Source organism: Protopterus annectens, chromosome 4.part1, assembly GCF_019279795.1.
Source record: "Protopterus annectens isolate FY-2018-M chromosome 4.part1, PAN1.0, whole genome shotgun sequence".
Classification (NCBI taxonomy): domain Eukaryota; kingdom Metazoa; phylum Chordata; order Ceratodontiformes; family Protopteridae; genus Protopterus; species Protopterus annectens.
Window position 1 is genome coordinate 444,029,990 of NC_056734.1, and position 14,793 is coordinate 444,044,782.

General features: G+C 38.0%; 1 protein-coding gene across 7 annotated transcripts in view; it reads right to left on the reverse strand.

Moving 5' to 3' along the window:
- DOCK10 (dedicator of cytokinesis 10) overlaps positions 1-14,793 on the reverse strand; it is a 2,344,342-nt gene that overhangs the window by 803,476 nt on the left and 1,526,073 nt on the right. For all 7 annotated transcript variants that reach the window (XM_044070265.1, XM_044070268.1, XM_044070269.1 and 4 more), the window contains exon 24: positions 3,093-3,211. In XM_044070265.1, coding sequence (XP_043926200.1) covers positions 3,093-3,211 — 119 coding nt within the window. The remainder of the gene's footprint in view (positions 1-3,092; positions 3,212-14,793) is intronic.

Consider the following 14,793-nt stretch of genomic DNA (forward strand, 5'->3'; position numbering starts at 1 on the left):
ATCCAGAAAGCGTTGAACGAAGGAGTTGGTACATGAGTAGTTTTCCAAGTTAATGGTGGGGTAGTTGAAATTGCCCATTATTAGGGTATTTAGTTGAACCCTAATATTTTCCAGTATATCAAAAAAAGAGGAGGTGGTGGTGTGGATAAGTTGATTCAGGGCAGTGGAATTTAGGTATTCCAGGAAGCGCTTGAACGAAGGAGTTGGTACATGAGTAGTTTTCCAGTTAATGGTGGGGTAGTTGAAATTGCCCATTATTAGGGTGTTTGGTTGAACCCTAATATTTTCCAGTATATCAAGAAAAGAGGAGTGGGAATCCTGGGGCATGGTGGGGGATCTGTAGCAAGCTACAATTTGGATTGCAGTTTTGCCCAGAGTTAGTTGCACTTGGATAACCCCGGATGCATTATGCTGCGCAACTAGCCTGGAGGTGTGAATATCTTTAATGAATATAGACACACCTCTGCCTTTGGTGTTCTGGTCTAGGTTAGATGGCTGAAACGTGTGGTATGAGTTATAGCCTGGTAATGCAGGGGTGCTCTCTAGATCCTTGAATTAGTTATCAGTCACTGCACAGATATCGATGTTATCCTTTTTAAGGAGTGCCTTGAGTAAGTGCATTTTGAGATTTAGAATTCTAGCATTGAGTAGCATTACCCTCAGTTTTTGCTTGCCTGTTCCTGTTACGGTGGTGAATTTGTCATTTGAACCTTGCCTAAAATATGCACTATAGGGGCGGCCAGAGCCTTAGCCAGTATCCAGAATCCCAGGGGCAACAGGTGCAGGCCATCTCTGGCAAAGCATCATGGTCTGTCGACCATTTCATCCCAGGCAGACAGATACTGGACCCCTTAGAATGACACCAGAAGCTTAGCTAATTGTTGAAATCAATCATTTTGTCCTTGTACTGCGGTATCATTCTGGGGGATGGCAGGATGCTACTCAGGGCTAGAGTCATATCTGCCTGAGCTACAAGATCAGAGAGCTCTTCCATGTCTCTTTTCATGTAGTCCAGGGAGGTACGTCTCAGGTCATTCACACCAATATGGACAATGACAGAGCCATATTTGTACTTGTTGTGGAGTGACCTGAGTGTGCGGGTTATGTGGTGGATCCTAGCACCCAACAGGCCTCTGACAGTAACCTTCTCCTTGTTTAGCCCGGTGAGTGGGACATCAGTGTGCCTGACTATAGAATCACCTATGACTAGTGTGTTGGGTACGTTGTTTTGCCTTATGGGCTGTGGTTTATTGGCACACTGAGTCTGTGAGCTATATGTCATTTGGGTTGTGTTGGGGGGTGGAGGTTGCTTGTGTTTTTGCTTTGGAGGTCTCTGTTGCTTGAGCAGATTATTATTGAGAGCCTCTGCAAATGTTTTTGTGTCTTTATGTGTGGATTTTGGTGGTGTAGGTTTAGTGGGACTATGTGATTAATGTGGTGTGGTGCAAGTGTTTACCTTCTCCTCTTGACTGTCAACTTCAGTCTTGGTTGGAGAGAGCTTTACCTCCAGTTTGGCTAGATAAGTGCATCTCTCACAATTTGTGGTGTTGGGTGGTAGGAAGAGAGGGTTGTCTGTGTACATGAGGCATTTGCTACATTGCTTCAAGATGCCCAGATTAATCAGATAGACAGGAGAGAACACTGGGAGCTGTCCCTTGGATATGCCTGAATAAAAAAAAACTACTTTCCTCTAGACAAGTGAGGAAAGTGAGTATGAAAGCTGTTTTTCTCTAAGCAAGTGAGGAAAGTAAGTACAAAAACTGTTGTCCTCTAGGTAAAGAGGAAGGTTGAGTGCTATAGTAATTTGTAGCTTATTTAGTGCTAACAATAAGTTCTGAACAAGTGCTGAGCATGAATAAGCAAATTCAAGTGCTAAAACTAAGAATCTGTACCTGGATCTTGTGGAAGATAGCTACCTAGTGCTTACCACTCCCACTGATAAGCTAGAATGCTTCCTTCCAACACAGAAAGGCTTGGGTGGCTCAGAACCTTACAAACAGTCCTGGATACAGCAAATCTGTATCTGGACTAGACTAGTTACAAGAAAGGTGGGAAACAAATGCAAATTCAGGCTTTTAAACCAGAAACTTGAAAGAGATGGAAAAACTGCCCAAACGGCCAATAAACTACAATTTCTGGGCCAGAAACCACTCTCGTGGTAGATAGGCTACCTAGTGCTTACCACTCTCACTGATAAGCTAGAAGGCTTCCTCCAACACAGAAAGGCTTTGGGGGCTCAGAAGCTTACAAACAGTCCTGGTTGCAGCAAATCTGTATCTGGACTAGACAAGTTACAGGAAAGGCAGGAAACAAGCTTAGAATTTTTTTCCACTTGCTATGATCTCATACGACAGTTACTTAATACATCAACTCCATGATCATTGTATCTCACAGAAAAACAATGTATTTTGTACTTTGGAGAGAGCCATACATTCATGTTATATAACTGTATTTCATTCTAATATCAGAAGTGTGAAAAACTGATGACTAACCCAGCAAGCAATCGGCATAATGCATAAAACAGTCTCAGGCAGGACACCACTTTATCATGAGGTGCATATACCCCCCCCCCACACACACACACACACACCTAGGGGCACATTTGTATCACTAACCTGTCAGAATTCCTCAAGAATATGCAATGAAACCACAAATTTCAGTGGAAAGTCATGAGAACACAGGAAGAACATGCGGAGTCTGCAGAGACTGCAATCAGCTGATAAATCAGAATTTTAGTTTCCATTAGGTTAGCTGCTTTGAGATAAAACTACCCTTTAAACAGTATTCATCTGACTTTGAGGAATTAGGACTTGATCTTAATCATTCACTAAATTTACCAACCCGCATTACGGATTTCATAAGGTTTTAGCATCAGAATGTATAATTCATGGAGTAGGTTAGCATTCTAGTCTCTTTTATAGAAAAAAACTCCAGAATGCTATAAACATTTATAGTACTACACATTAAAATAACAGCCTTACAAGCATTAAAAGTGAATGCTTAATTTCCTAGTAACTCTATGTTATCAAACATCAGAAAAGGGCATGTTGTTATGAATAAAAAAAAAGAATACAGTAAAATATATCTTCTACCTGCTTGTCTCAGTAGAAACTTCTTCATCATCACTCTGTACGAGAATTCGAAATAGCTGATTCAACACAACTGGGAGAAACCGAGTGATCACATGAATTTTTTCTATAGCCAATAGTCCCTATAAAAGAAATTAGGCCTGTAATTAATTACATCAAGGTTGTTGCAAAATGAAATATGCATGGTGTATTGCTATTTTTTACACCCTTTGTCATACTCATGGCTTGTATATTTATTTTTGCATCCAGCTATACACTGTGTCAACGTTTCTCTCATTAAGTATACTCCCACTAGCCATGGTCCCCAACCTATAGCATCAGTTCTCAAAAAAGATAAGCTTTGCTTCTTATAAATTAGGCAACACAGCAAATGGATATACTCATGTAAATTTTATATTAATTTCAAGATATGCCTAAATTCTCCTATTCAGTAGATGAAATCTTCAGCAAATGAGCGCTTGCCATAAATATGTGAAAATCTCTTCTATTCACCTACTTAGGGTATATTTTCTTGTATATTTGTTTTATGGGACATGTCTTAACAGTCCACATTATGAAGCATTTATTCAGTTTACTAAAACAAATAAACTGTTTTTTTTTCAAATATGTTTACAATAAAGGAAGCAATGGTAATGCAGTGATTGCACAAACAATAAAAAGTGCTGAGTAAGTGATACTGCATGACAAGTTAAGACTGGATCCCACCTACAATAACCAAAGAGGTAGCCCAATATTTTGAGATATTCAAAATAATACATGTTGCTGAAAATATGTTTGGTAACAAAGTCAATCTGTTGTTTCCAGCTCAGTCTTAGCCTTTATAGTCTATAGATTTAAATACATTTATTGAAATCTCTGAATACTTATCATTGAAAATTCTGTAGTTTAATTAGAAAAAGCAACATAGTTCTGAAAATGATTTCACTTAAATTTATGCCATTTTCAGAGATGTGTTACTTTCTTTAATTGTACAAAAGAAGAAGCATAATAAATTGTAACGGAAATTCAAGACATAACTAAAAATTTGGCTTGCTGACAAACTGTCTACTAGTTTATGATCACCTCACAAAACTGTGATCACAGATGACCAAAAACTCCCAATGTAAGCAGCATTTGCAACTAAAAAAAAATGAATAAAAAACATTTTGCAGAGAGACAAGCCCTCCTGCACCCCCAAATGTGGGTTTGCACTCTTCATCCCCCACTACTTATACATGTCAACATTACTGGGAAAGAAAAGTTTCACAGTACTCTGGCAATTCCTTCTTTTAAGGAAAAGCATAGCAGTCGCAAACTAGTAATCACACAAATGGATGTTGATAACTAGTGGTTCGTGGAAAAGCAGGATTCCAGAAATTATCGTCTCCTTCTGTAACTCTAAGAAGAAACACTACTAATTTTTCAGTCACTTGCTGTTTAGTTTCTCAGCTCAGGAATACTACCTGAACAGGAAACCTATGCAGCTAGTATCAGACAATTCACAGACTTGTAATTACAAGGACCAAACTCAAATCCAGCACATGCTACCAGCAACTGAAAGCTCTTAGCAAATATGATTGTTCAACCGACAACAAAATCGAGCAGTGATGATTTCTGCTATATTTCAAGGGGCAGAATCTATTTAAAATTACCACCAATTTAAACAGGAATTTCGAACACAGATAAAGTCAGTAAGTAAAAGAGATGAAACTGAGATACCTATTTTTATTTGTGCCTGTAGCAGTGAAAAAGCATATTTGTGCTACATTATAAAAAGCTTGAACTGAGTAATGCAATATTTATTAAGATGAAGGACTTTATTCCTAAGACTGTCGCCCAGAAAAAAAAAAATCAGTAAAACTGACTACCTAAGGAAAGTTACATATTTAACATTTATTTAGTTGGCAACATTAAATTCTGGACCACATAAGCAAGGAAAACACTTAATACCAGCCAGATGGGACAACAGCAAAAAAATTGAGAAAAATATATAAACAGTCCACAACCTCAGACTTGAACACAGAGGTGTCACATTGCTCAGGGTCAGCAATACACACAGGCCAACTAGGCAGTCGACTAGGGTGACGTGCTTGTAGGAGTGCTCTTTCCTTATTTATTTATTTTTAAAGCAAAGAAATACATTGCTTCTTTGTTATAAAAAATAGCTAAATAAATAAATTCAGGCACCTTGGGAGGTGAGAGGTACTCCAGTAGATCTGACCATTCAAGTCATGTCATGTTAGAGTTGTGAAGTCATGAGAACTCAGAATACTTAAATGTAAGCACAAAGCCTTTTGAGAGTTCATGTGCATTTTTTGAAAAAACTAAATATGGATTTCTAATGCCTGGTTTTAATAACTGACTGTAATCTTCAGCAATTTACCAGGAAATCAAAAATTTTACAAGGGACAGGAATAGATATACAAATACAAATATAACAGCAACATTCTGCAGTATCCTGGACACTTGAGGAATGGCGTGTTGAGATTTGAAGGCACTGAAATGTGTTATTATTTTTACAGTGATGCTGGCAGTGATAATCCAGATATTTTTGTCAATATTTCTGGCATTGTGATTTCTGTGGAGAAATTTGGAATACTTTAATGTGTAGCAACTTGTTTGTGTGGAGGAGAAATATTATCTCTTAGCCATCAGATGCCATTGCTATAAATAATGGATGTGACCCTCTAGTCATTTGTTCAGTTTATACAGTCAGTGCCTAGTTTGCAGGACTAGTATGCATCTGTGAGATGCATTACCTATTTAATGCCTTGTAACTGTGGACTGCTCCCTAGCCAGGTCAGCCAGTACACTCGCTCTATTCTACCCCCTCCTCCCACACCTCATCACTTTACCCACAGGTTAACTAAGCTGCTTAGTTTTGTTCCCCTCCTCTATTCCCTGTCTTTAAAGCACACTAGGAAGGCTTATTTATTTTTGTTTCTATTCTCCTTTTCTAAGGACTCGCCCTACATGTCTATCCCACTGCTCTGATCCACATATTATCTAACTGCAGGCCTGAACTTTTCTCTGTTCTCCCAGTACTGCTCACTCCTCTATTCTTACAACTTCACACTCTCCTCTGGACACATCTTTACCTTACCTCAATAGTCAGCATTTCACTGATTGTTCCTGGGGCCCTTCTCCTTCACTGGCTCTATCCCGCTCCGTTAAGCCTCACGGGCTCACTCCGCTCCCTCCCTGTCCCTATTCCCACCGCCCCCACTGCTTCTACATTTATTCATCTAAACCACTCCCCTTCAATAAACACCAATCATAGGAGACCACACCTTAAGTTCCAGAAACTCCACACCCAATACTCACCTACACTATCCAACTTATTCATCTTAACATTCCACTAATCTCTACACTGACACTATGCCACTATTATCTACCTATCCTAAACGGAATCTCCTACTTCCATACATCATCACACATCTTCTTATTATACTTTATCTACTTACTTTCTATGAACACCTCCAGTACATAAACCTTTCCCACCCCACAAAGCAAACCTCCTCAACTCCCATAGCCTACACTCATTCTCATTCAAACACACCTAGCACAATAACCTACCTATCGGCAAAATACCACAGACTAAATCACATTAAATACTACTGGCCTCAAGCCAAGAAATCTCTGTTCCTTACATGTAAAGTCCTACAAATCACACTTAACTACCAACTCCAATCAATAATAGATGGCGATATCCAACCTAATCCAGGTCCAAGCCCTACACTTCCTACAGTTACCCATATAGCAACCCCTACTACCACCCAATCCCTTATTAGATCTCCCAACTCACTATTAATAGCCCATCTTAATATAAGAAGCATAAATAACAAAGTTGCCCAAATACATGCTCTCATAGATGTACACTCATTTGACATCCTGTGTCTTACTGAAACTTGGCTCAAACCATCTATACAAGACAATGAATTTACTCCTCCAGGATATAGCACATTAAGACAAGATCGATTAGCTAAAAAGGGAGGCGGAATAGCAATACTTTACAAGTCTGGACTACAAGTTACCTCAATTGACTCTAAGCCCCCTCCAACTAATAATGAGGAAATACTTATCTCCAAACTCCAACTCAATAACCATAAATCTATTTATATTATTGCTGTCTATCTTCCCCCAGGGAATAACACAAACTACCTAGAAAATATCCTGAATTGGCTATCAACCAACTATCCCCAAGAGACAATAGTACTCGGAGACTTTAATATAAATTGGAATAGCTGTACCTCAGAACAACCCTCTACCCATCTTAATTTACATGGCTTTACTCAAACTATTACCTCCCCCACAAGGACCAATAAACAGAACAACACTGAAAGCACCCTAGACTGGATTCTAATAAATAGACATCACCTAAGCTATAAAGTAGGAACTCTCCCTGAGGATATAAGCGACCATGCTCTAACCTTTATAATCAGAGACAAGACTGATATCCAAAATCCAATTACCTATAGAACAGTGAGGAATAAAACAAAATTTAACCCTGATATTTTCAAAAACGAACTTAGAGCATGCAACTGGGCACCCCTTAAAAGTCTACCCCTAGAGGAAGCAGTAATCTACTTTAACAGTAAATTTCTACAGATTCTCGACCTCCACGCTCCAAAAAGGACCATTAAAATTAGAAACAAACCCGCCCCCTGGCTCTCAAAAGATACAAAACAAAAATGCTGCTTAGAAATAAAATCTGGACCTTATGGCGTACTACCAAAACCATGTAGATCACATCAAGTTTAGACAGTTAAGAAATGACACAAAAAAATCAATACTGTTAGATAAAAGAAAGTACTACATACAACTCCAAAATACCCAGCAAAGAAACCCTCAAAAATTTTGGGCAGGTATAAATACTCTCTTACACCCAGGTCGTACTGTCACCCCCCCACCTGTAGGTGCAGACCAGGACAATCCAAAGGAAGTAGCAATAACCTTTAACACCTTCTTCACTGAAACCATTCAGTCTCTTTCCAACCAACTATCTCCCAATAGCTCACCTCTAACATCCCATAATACTACCTTACCTCCCCCATTTCATCTCAAACCCATCTCTACATCCCTTATCCGTACCCTTCTGCAAAAACTCAAACCTACCACCATTGCTGCCGATCTCCTTCCTGCTGAATATCTACAGAAAGCAGCAGACGCTATAGCCTACCCAGTTTCCATTCTGATTAACAGAACAATCTCTGAAGGTGCAATTCCTATCACATGGAAGATTGCACATATTATCCCCTTCATAAGGGTGGAAACTCTAGGGATCTATCCAATTACAGACCTATTGCCATACTCTCTCCTTTAGCCAAAATCATGGAGAAATGCATTCATATGCAACTGTTAAAACACCTTATAGACAACAACTTGCTAGCTAGCTGCCAACACGGTTTCAGGCCATTTCACAGTACTACTAACGCCCTTTTATCCTTCTCCAACTGTATAAATAAAAACCGCAATAACAACACTCTATCCTCAGCCCTCTTTATTGATCTCTCCAAAGCCTTCGACATGGTTAACCACAAACTTCTCATTAACACACTGAAAAACCTGTCCCTTGATACTCTTTCTATACAATGGTTTGAATCCTACTTAAGCAATAGGCAACAAGCAGTCATGTGGGAGAACAACCTATCTCCCCATCTCCCCATCTCACTAGGTGTCCCCAAGGTTCTATACTTGGACCACTTCTATTCTCTGTCTTTATCAATGACCTGTACACTGTTATTCCTCAGGCCTCCTTAATACAATATGCTGATGACTCCACATTAATCTGCACAGCCCCAAATCCAGCAGACCTACAATCCCTTACCCAAAAAGTGTTTAACACAGTTGAGGATTGGCTACAACATCAATGTCTTATCCTAAATCCTAAAAAAAACAAACTTCTACTTTTTACTCCCACCCATAGACACACACCTCTAAACTTTACTGTCACTTCTAACAATGGAACTATTATATCCCCTGACTCTAACACAAAACTCCTAGGGGTATTAATTGACAATAACCTTAACTTTGAGGCCCACATAAACAATACCATAAAATCAGTTAACAAAAAACTAGGCTCACTATATAGAATCAAATCCTTTCTTACCCCACTAGCTAGATCTACTATTGCCCAGACCCACTTAATCTCTACCCTCCTCTATGCCTCCCCTATTTATACTAACCTCTCAAAAACCAATATGAACAAACTAGTAGTCTCCTACAACAATATTGCAAGATTTGCAACTGGCTCTACATTTAGGACCCACCACTGTATTAATTATAAAAATCTTGGATGGCTAGAGTTACCCAACCTACTTCTACTTAATCAATTAATAATTGCCTATAAAATCCTGTATCAGCCTAGTAACACACCGATTCTTACCAACCTTATCACTCCCTACAGTAACCTTAATACCCTGCGCTCAGCTACTAAAATACTAGTACTAACACACAAAGCCAACAACAAGGCAGGGGACTCTCTATTCTCTAACACCGTTGGTAAAACCTGGAACTCTCTTCCCAGCGACCTAACCTCACTACCATCACTTACGCAATTCAAAATCAGGCTTAAATCCTACCTTAAAACACATTGGCTATGCACCTGTCTTAACCCAGACTAACAACTCTTGTCTTCTCACTAAATCTCTAAATCTTAATGTCTGTATAATCTACCTGCATACTTGAATCCAGAAGCATAACTTGTCTTTTAACTAATTTGGACTATCTCTTATATCTTAATATCTCTCTTATGTCACTCTAGTATCTTATGTTAACACACCTCTTTCTAGCATGTTCCTGTACTGTACTTATTTACTTACCTGTTACCCAACTATTTATTTCAATATGTTCTTTTTTGCATAATATAGCTAAATTGTATATAGTACTTCTATTTGTTAAACTGTGAATTTATTTACTGTTTTTATTTGATTAACGTCATACTTTGTTTTGTACTCTCGAGGAGCTTTTCTCCCCGGGCCTCTGCTGAAAATGGATATGTATCCAGCTGGACTAGCCCGGTCAACAAATGTAAAATAAAATAAAATAAAAATAAATAAGATAGACTACTTAATTGGACATTTGATATACACAGAGTAGGTACAATTGCTGCAATCATCTGTGGAGGAAAATGACTAGCTGCCTACTGCTGCTTGCTTGTTATTCTGGCTTTGCAGGACTAATGTGATTTATGGGAAGTAACGCGTGATGTTTTTATGTGTGGTAACTGTTTGTTTGGAATAAAGTTGAAATACATTACATGGCCTACCTCTTTTATCACAATCAGACATCTGAATCGTACATATAGAAGTTGTTATAACTGTTTGCCTGGATGAAAATAAATGGCCCATTTTGTCACTTTCTCAATTTAACAGTCATCTCTCACAAAAACAGATAAAATGCACCACAGAATATTCAGACCTTCTGAACTTTTTTTGGGTGGGGGTGAAGCCCCCAAACACCAAGGCTGTATAAGTGTACTTTCACACAGGCTTAGTAGTCACCTCTGCCCTGAACTCCACCTTTGTGTAAAATCAACCTTGTTTTTATGTGTAGACAGACGTTTGCTATAATTGTGTGTGTGTGTGTGTGTGTGCGTGTGTGTGTGTTTGTGTGTGTGTGTGTGTGTTTGTGTGTGTGTTTGTGGATAGGCATGATGTCATTATTTCTTTAACATTCCTCCCAAACTTCAGAGATCTCTATATAGCATGTTACACTGTGGTCATTATTCCTTAAACTTTCATCACAAACCTCAGAGTGGTGCACAGAGGATCATTACAGCTTGTATAGGAGACTGTACTGTCTAGAAACAATACAATGGAAACATTACTGTAATCATCACTTTTTTTTTTCATTTTTCACACAAATTTCTGTTGTATGCACAGGTGGCAATCTTAGGGGAAGAATAAACAAGCATGCTGTCTGTATATGTCTAACAGCAAATATGTTATGTTCTATTTATTTTTTTCAGTTCTATCCTACTCTGACTTCAGGAAGGTACATTTAAGATGGGGTAAGGAGGTGAGAAGACATGTATATTCATATGATAGCAGAAGCTGTTTGAAATATATGATTAAGGGCATTTGTACCTTAATTTTCATCCCTATTTACAGCAGAGGCGGATACACAGAAAGTGTCTACCTGTTTATTTTTGGAGGAGGGTGAAGCAGGTACTATTATCAGATATGACTTATGTATCCTCACATGCATTTGCCCCCCCATTCATAGTGAATTGGTGTCTGGTAAGCTTAGAACATAAAGCATTAGATATAACTTATTTCTTATTTTAAATAAAAAAAAGTGAGACTGAATTGCTTTTCCTTACATATAATTTTTATTTAGACCATTACTGGATCAAATGGTTGGGGGAAAAAATAAAATGCACCTCAGAACATCAATAACCCCATGGCTTCTGGATACTGTGTGGCTCCCAAGACATCTGGCATATCAGTTATCATAGTGAAGTTGTGGTTAATTAGGCTGTGCTGAAAGAATGCAGGAAACAAGCAAAGTTGAAGAGTGAGACTGAATTTCTTACCTAATCATGGTTTTCATTCAGGTCATCACTGGATGAAAAGGTTCAAGCTAATGGCTTAATGTACCCATTTCCTCCGCAGTTATCAGAGTGCAGTTTTGCATAGCTAGAACATGTCAAATGATTGAAAGAATGACTGCAGGAAAATACAGAGCAGTAGGATAAACTGAAACACAAAAATGGAAGAAAATAGAAATCTAGATGGTATGGTTAGGGCAGGATGGGGAGGGATCACCAGGTGATGTGTGTGGTGGGATAGTTGGGGCAGCTGTCAGTAAGGGAGTACCATGGAGTCCTTTGCAAGGACACCAGTTGACCTAAGACTAGCCTTGACACTACTGCTCTAATTTTAAATTTAACTGTCATTTGGTTTATGGCACATGTTTTATCTATGAAATATAAATGTAATTCAGCTACTCTGTTTTCATTCTATAACATTTTAACACATTTTAATAGATAACTTATAACACCAGTAATGTATGCCTCCTTGGATTTAGTAGCTACAACAAAGTGCAATACAACACTTGAGCAGAACTCTTTTATGCAATGGTCTTTTCATCTCCATAACAGCGATGTTAAAAATATGGGAAGGAACCGGGATTCGTTAAGTAAGCCTGCCTTTCCAGAAGCTGGCATGTTGTCATCTACAGAATGCAAGCTGAGTTTTAAACACACTGTAGCTGCATGAAGTAAAGAACCTTCACTTTTATTCATGTGTGCTACCTCCAGTTTGTCAGGCTAACAACTTCAAATATACCATAAACTGATGATAAGGACTTGAAACTATAGAATAAAAAGGAATGAATACAACAGAAACTTATGGCTTCATTGCTAACCATTCCTGAAATCTGAAGCTGGGAAGAGTGAAAACAACTACTGTTTTTTTTTTCTGTCAGTAAAAGTAAATTAAGAGAAAAGATAATTCAGTTATATTAACGGCTTTTGAAATGCATGCATATCAGTGAATTAAAAATCTATTATCCCAAAAAGACACATAAAGAAATACTTGAAGAGCTTGTTAAATTGCTTAAAATTATTTTAAACAAAAGCCAGCTGTAAAAGTGTAATTCTCAGAGTACAAAAGCAAATGAATCTGTCACTGAATATACTGCAGATGTAACAAAGTTAATAAGAATATATCATGGCAAAATGGTTCATGTAAAATATATCTGTAGTACTCAGAGAAAACTAGTGGCTGAGGCAGACAAACTTCTGAAAGAAATTGAACTCTTTTAAACATGGGAAAAGTTCATATTATTGTCTGGATTTGCATAAACACATATGAAATCGCTACAAGAAGGTAAAAATGTGGAGGCAGAAACATAATTTGCTAAGAAATAAGCTCCAAAAGAAACAAAAGCATATTATAGATATGTATAGCTATGTAGAGCCATAGATAGGTCAACTGGAACCCTGGGTAATGCACGGGGGGGGGGGGGGGTTGGTGCTACCACAATCTCAAAATTAAGGTCCAAAAACAAACAAAAAGGAGGTAAGGACCAAAAAATGTCCTTGTAAGTTGCTTAAATAAATGCAAATATAGCATTCATGCCTGATCATCTAGAGTGCCAATCACACACCCAGCTAGCTACCTCCTTAGCTTTGTCATAGGTATGATATTGTTATAATGGTAGAAATCACTAGCATCTTGACTTCAGGTTTAAAGAGACAAATGTTATAGCAGTATTCTGCTCTAGTACAATGACATGAGATAGAAAAAAGTTTTAAGTAACATACTGCTTAATAGATTACCAAAACAAAAACTAAAATACAAAGAATGAAACTAACCAGTCCAACCTTAGAAGTAATTCTGCATATCAGGTCTATATTGCAAGACTGAAGATGCATTCTTTCAAATGCATCTTGGTCGAACATAAAACACTGAAAATGCAAAATATCGAAGCGGCTGTTAAGCGAATTCTTTCCCTGGGAAAGAATTTGCTTGGTCGCTTTGGTACTTTGCTGTTTTTGTCACTGTAGTGTGGTCTCAGAGTTGGTATATTTAAGTAGGGGGGTGATGGGGGTGAAGCCCCCAGCTTAATGTAATGTTTGAAATTTTTTTTTATTTTTTATTTCCAAGGGAAAAAAAATCGCTGTTCTGTCACTTTGACATTGTAAGCTTTCTCTTACATAGGGTTGATTAAATCACTGTTCGCTTTTTTAAGTGTTCGGTGATCTAATATAGACCCTGCGTATCATGTGCAGAGATATAAGATTATAATGAGATTGATCCGCATAAGTGGATACATTCATTGCATTACATAGAGAAGGAGACCAACCCAAAATGTCTGCTATAATGTGTACATTAAAAGTGAAGAAGACAGTGTATCATCTGTATCACATAGAGATTATAATGCAGAATTGACAACACTGTGGAGAAATTAAAAAAAATCCAGAACTTAAAGAACACATTTTCTTTATCTGGTTTCCTACCATCAGCACTAACCACCAAGTATCCCTTTGGCCATCCTATAGATGTATTCATTCCTCATGAGGGGTGAGAGTCAACTGGCCCATTTGATCCCACTTGCAGGCAAAAAGTCAAGCACTTTGAGTGATGCCATCATACACTGCAGGAAGCAAGGCTTTTTTGATTATGCTTCTGACTCCCTACTTTTGCAACAAACTGACTTCTATGAGATGCTTGCCTTACAGGCATGTGCATAAAAACTTCCTAATTACAAGGGGTACTCTGAACACAGTGACAAGTGTTCTGGTGGCAATCTCATTATAACAATGTTTGAAGACTAAGGAAATTAATTTCAAAGATGAGGTAAATGGATTATCTGTGTTACTGGGGATAATCCAAACTTGCTGGGATAATGTTGTGTAAAGGAACTAAATATGGACTAGAATTCTTTAAGTCATTTGTCATCACCAAATAAATCTTATAAATCTTTAACTTATATTTTGCAAAAACATACTAGAGTGTTTACTGATGACCTGGGCACAATGAAGGGGAAATGCTACAAAGATGCATGAACAATACAGTTCTAAAGTTCTTCAAACCGTCGGTCACATAAGCTTTGAAAATGTAAAAGCAGAGTTACTGTTTCTTGCAATAAATAATAAATGAACCTAACATTTTTTCAGCCTGGGCTGCTCCTGCAGTTCTTGTCACGAAGATGGGCAGTTGCTTCAAGATCCATAGTGATTACAGCCTTGCAGCAAATATATTATCATGTTCAGATC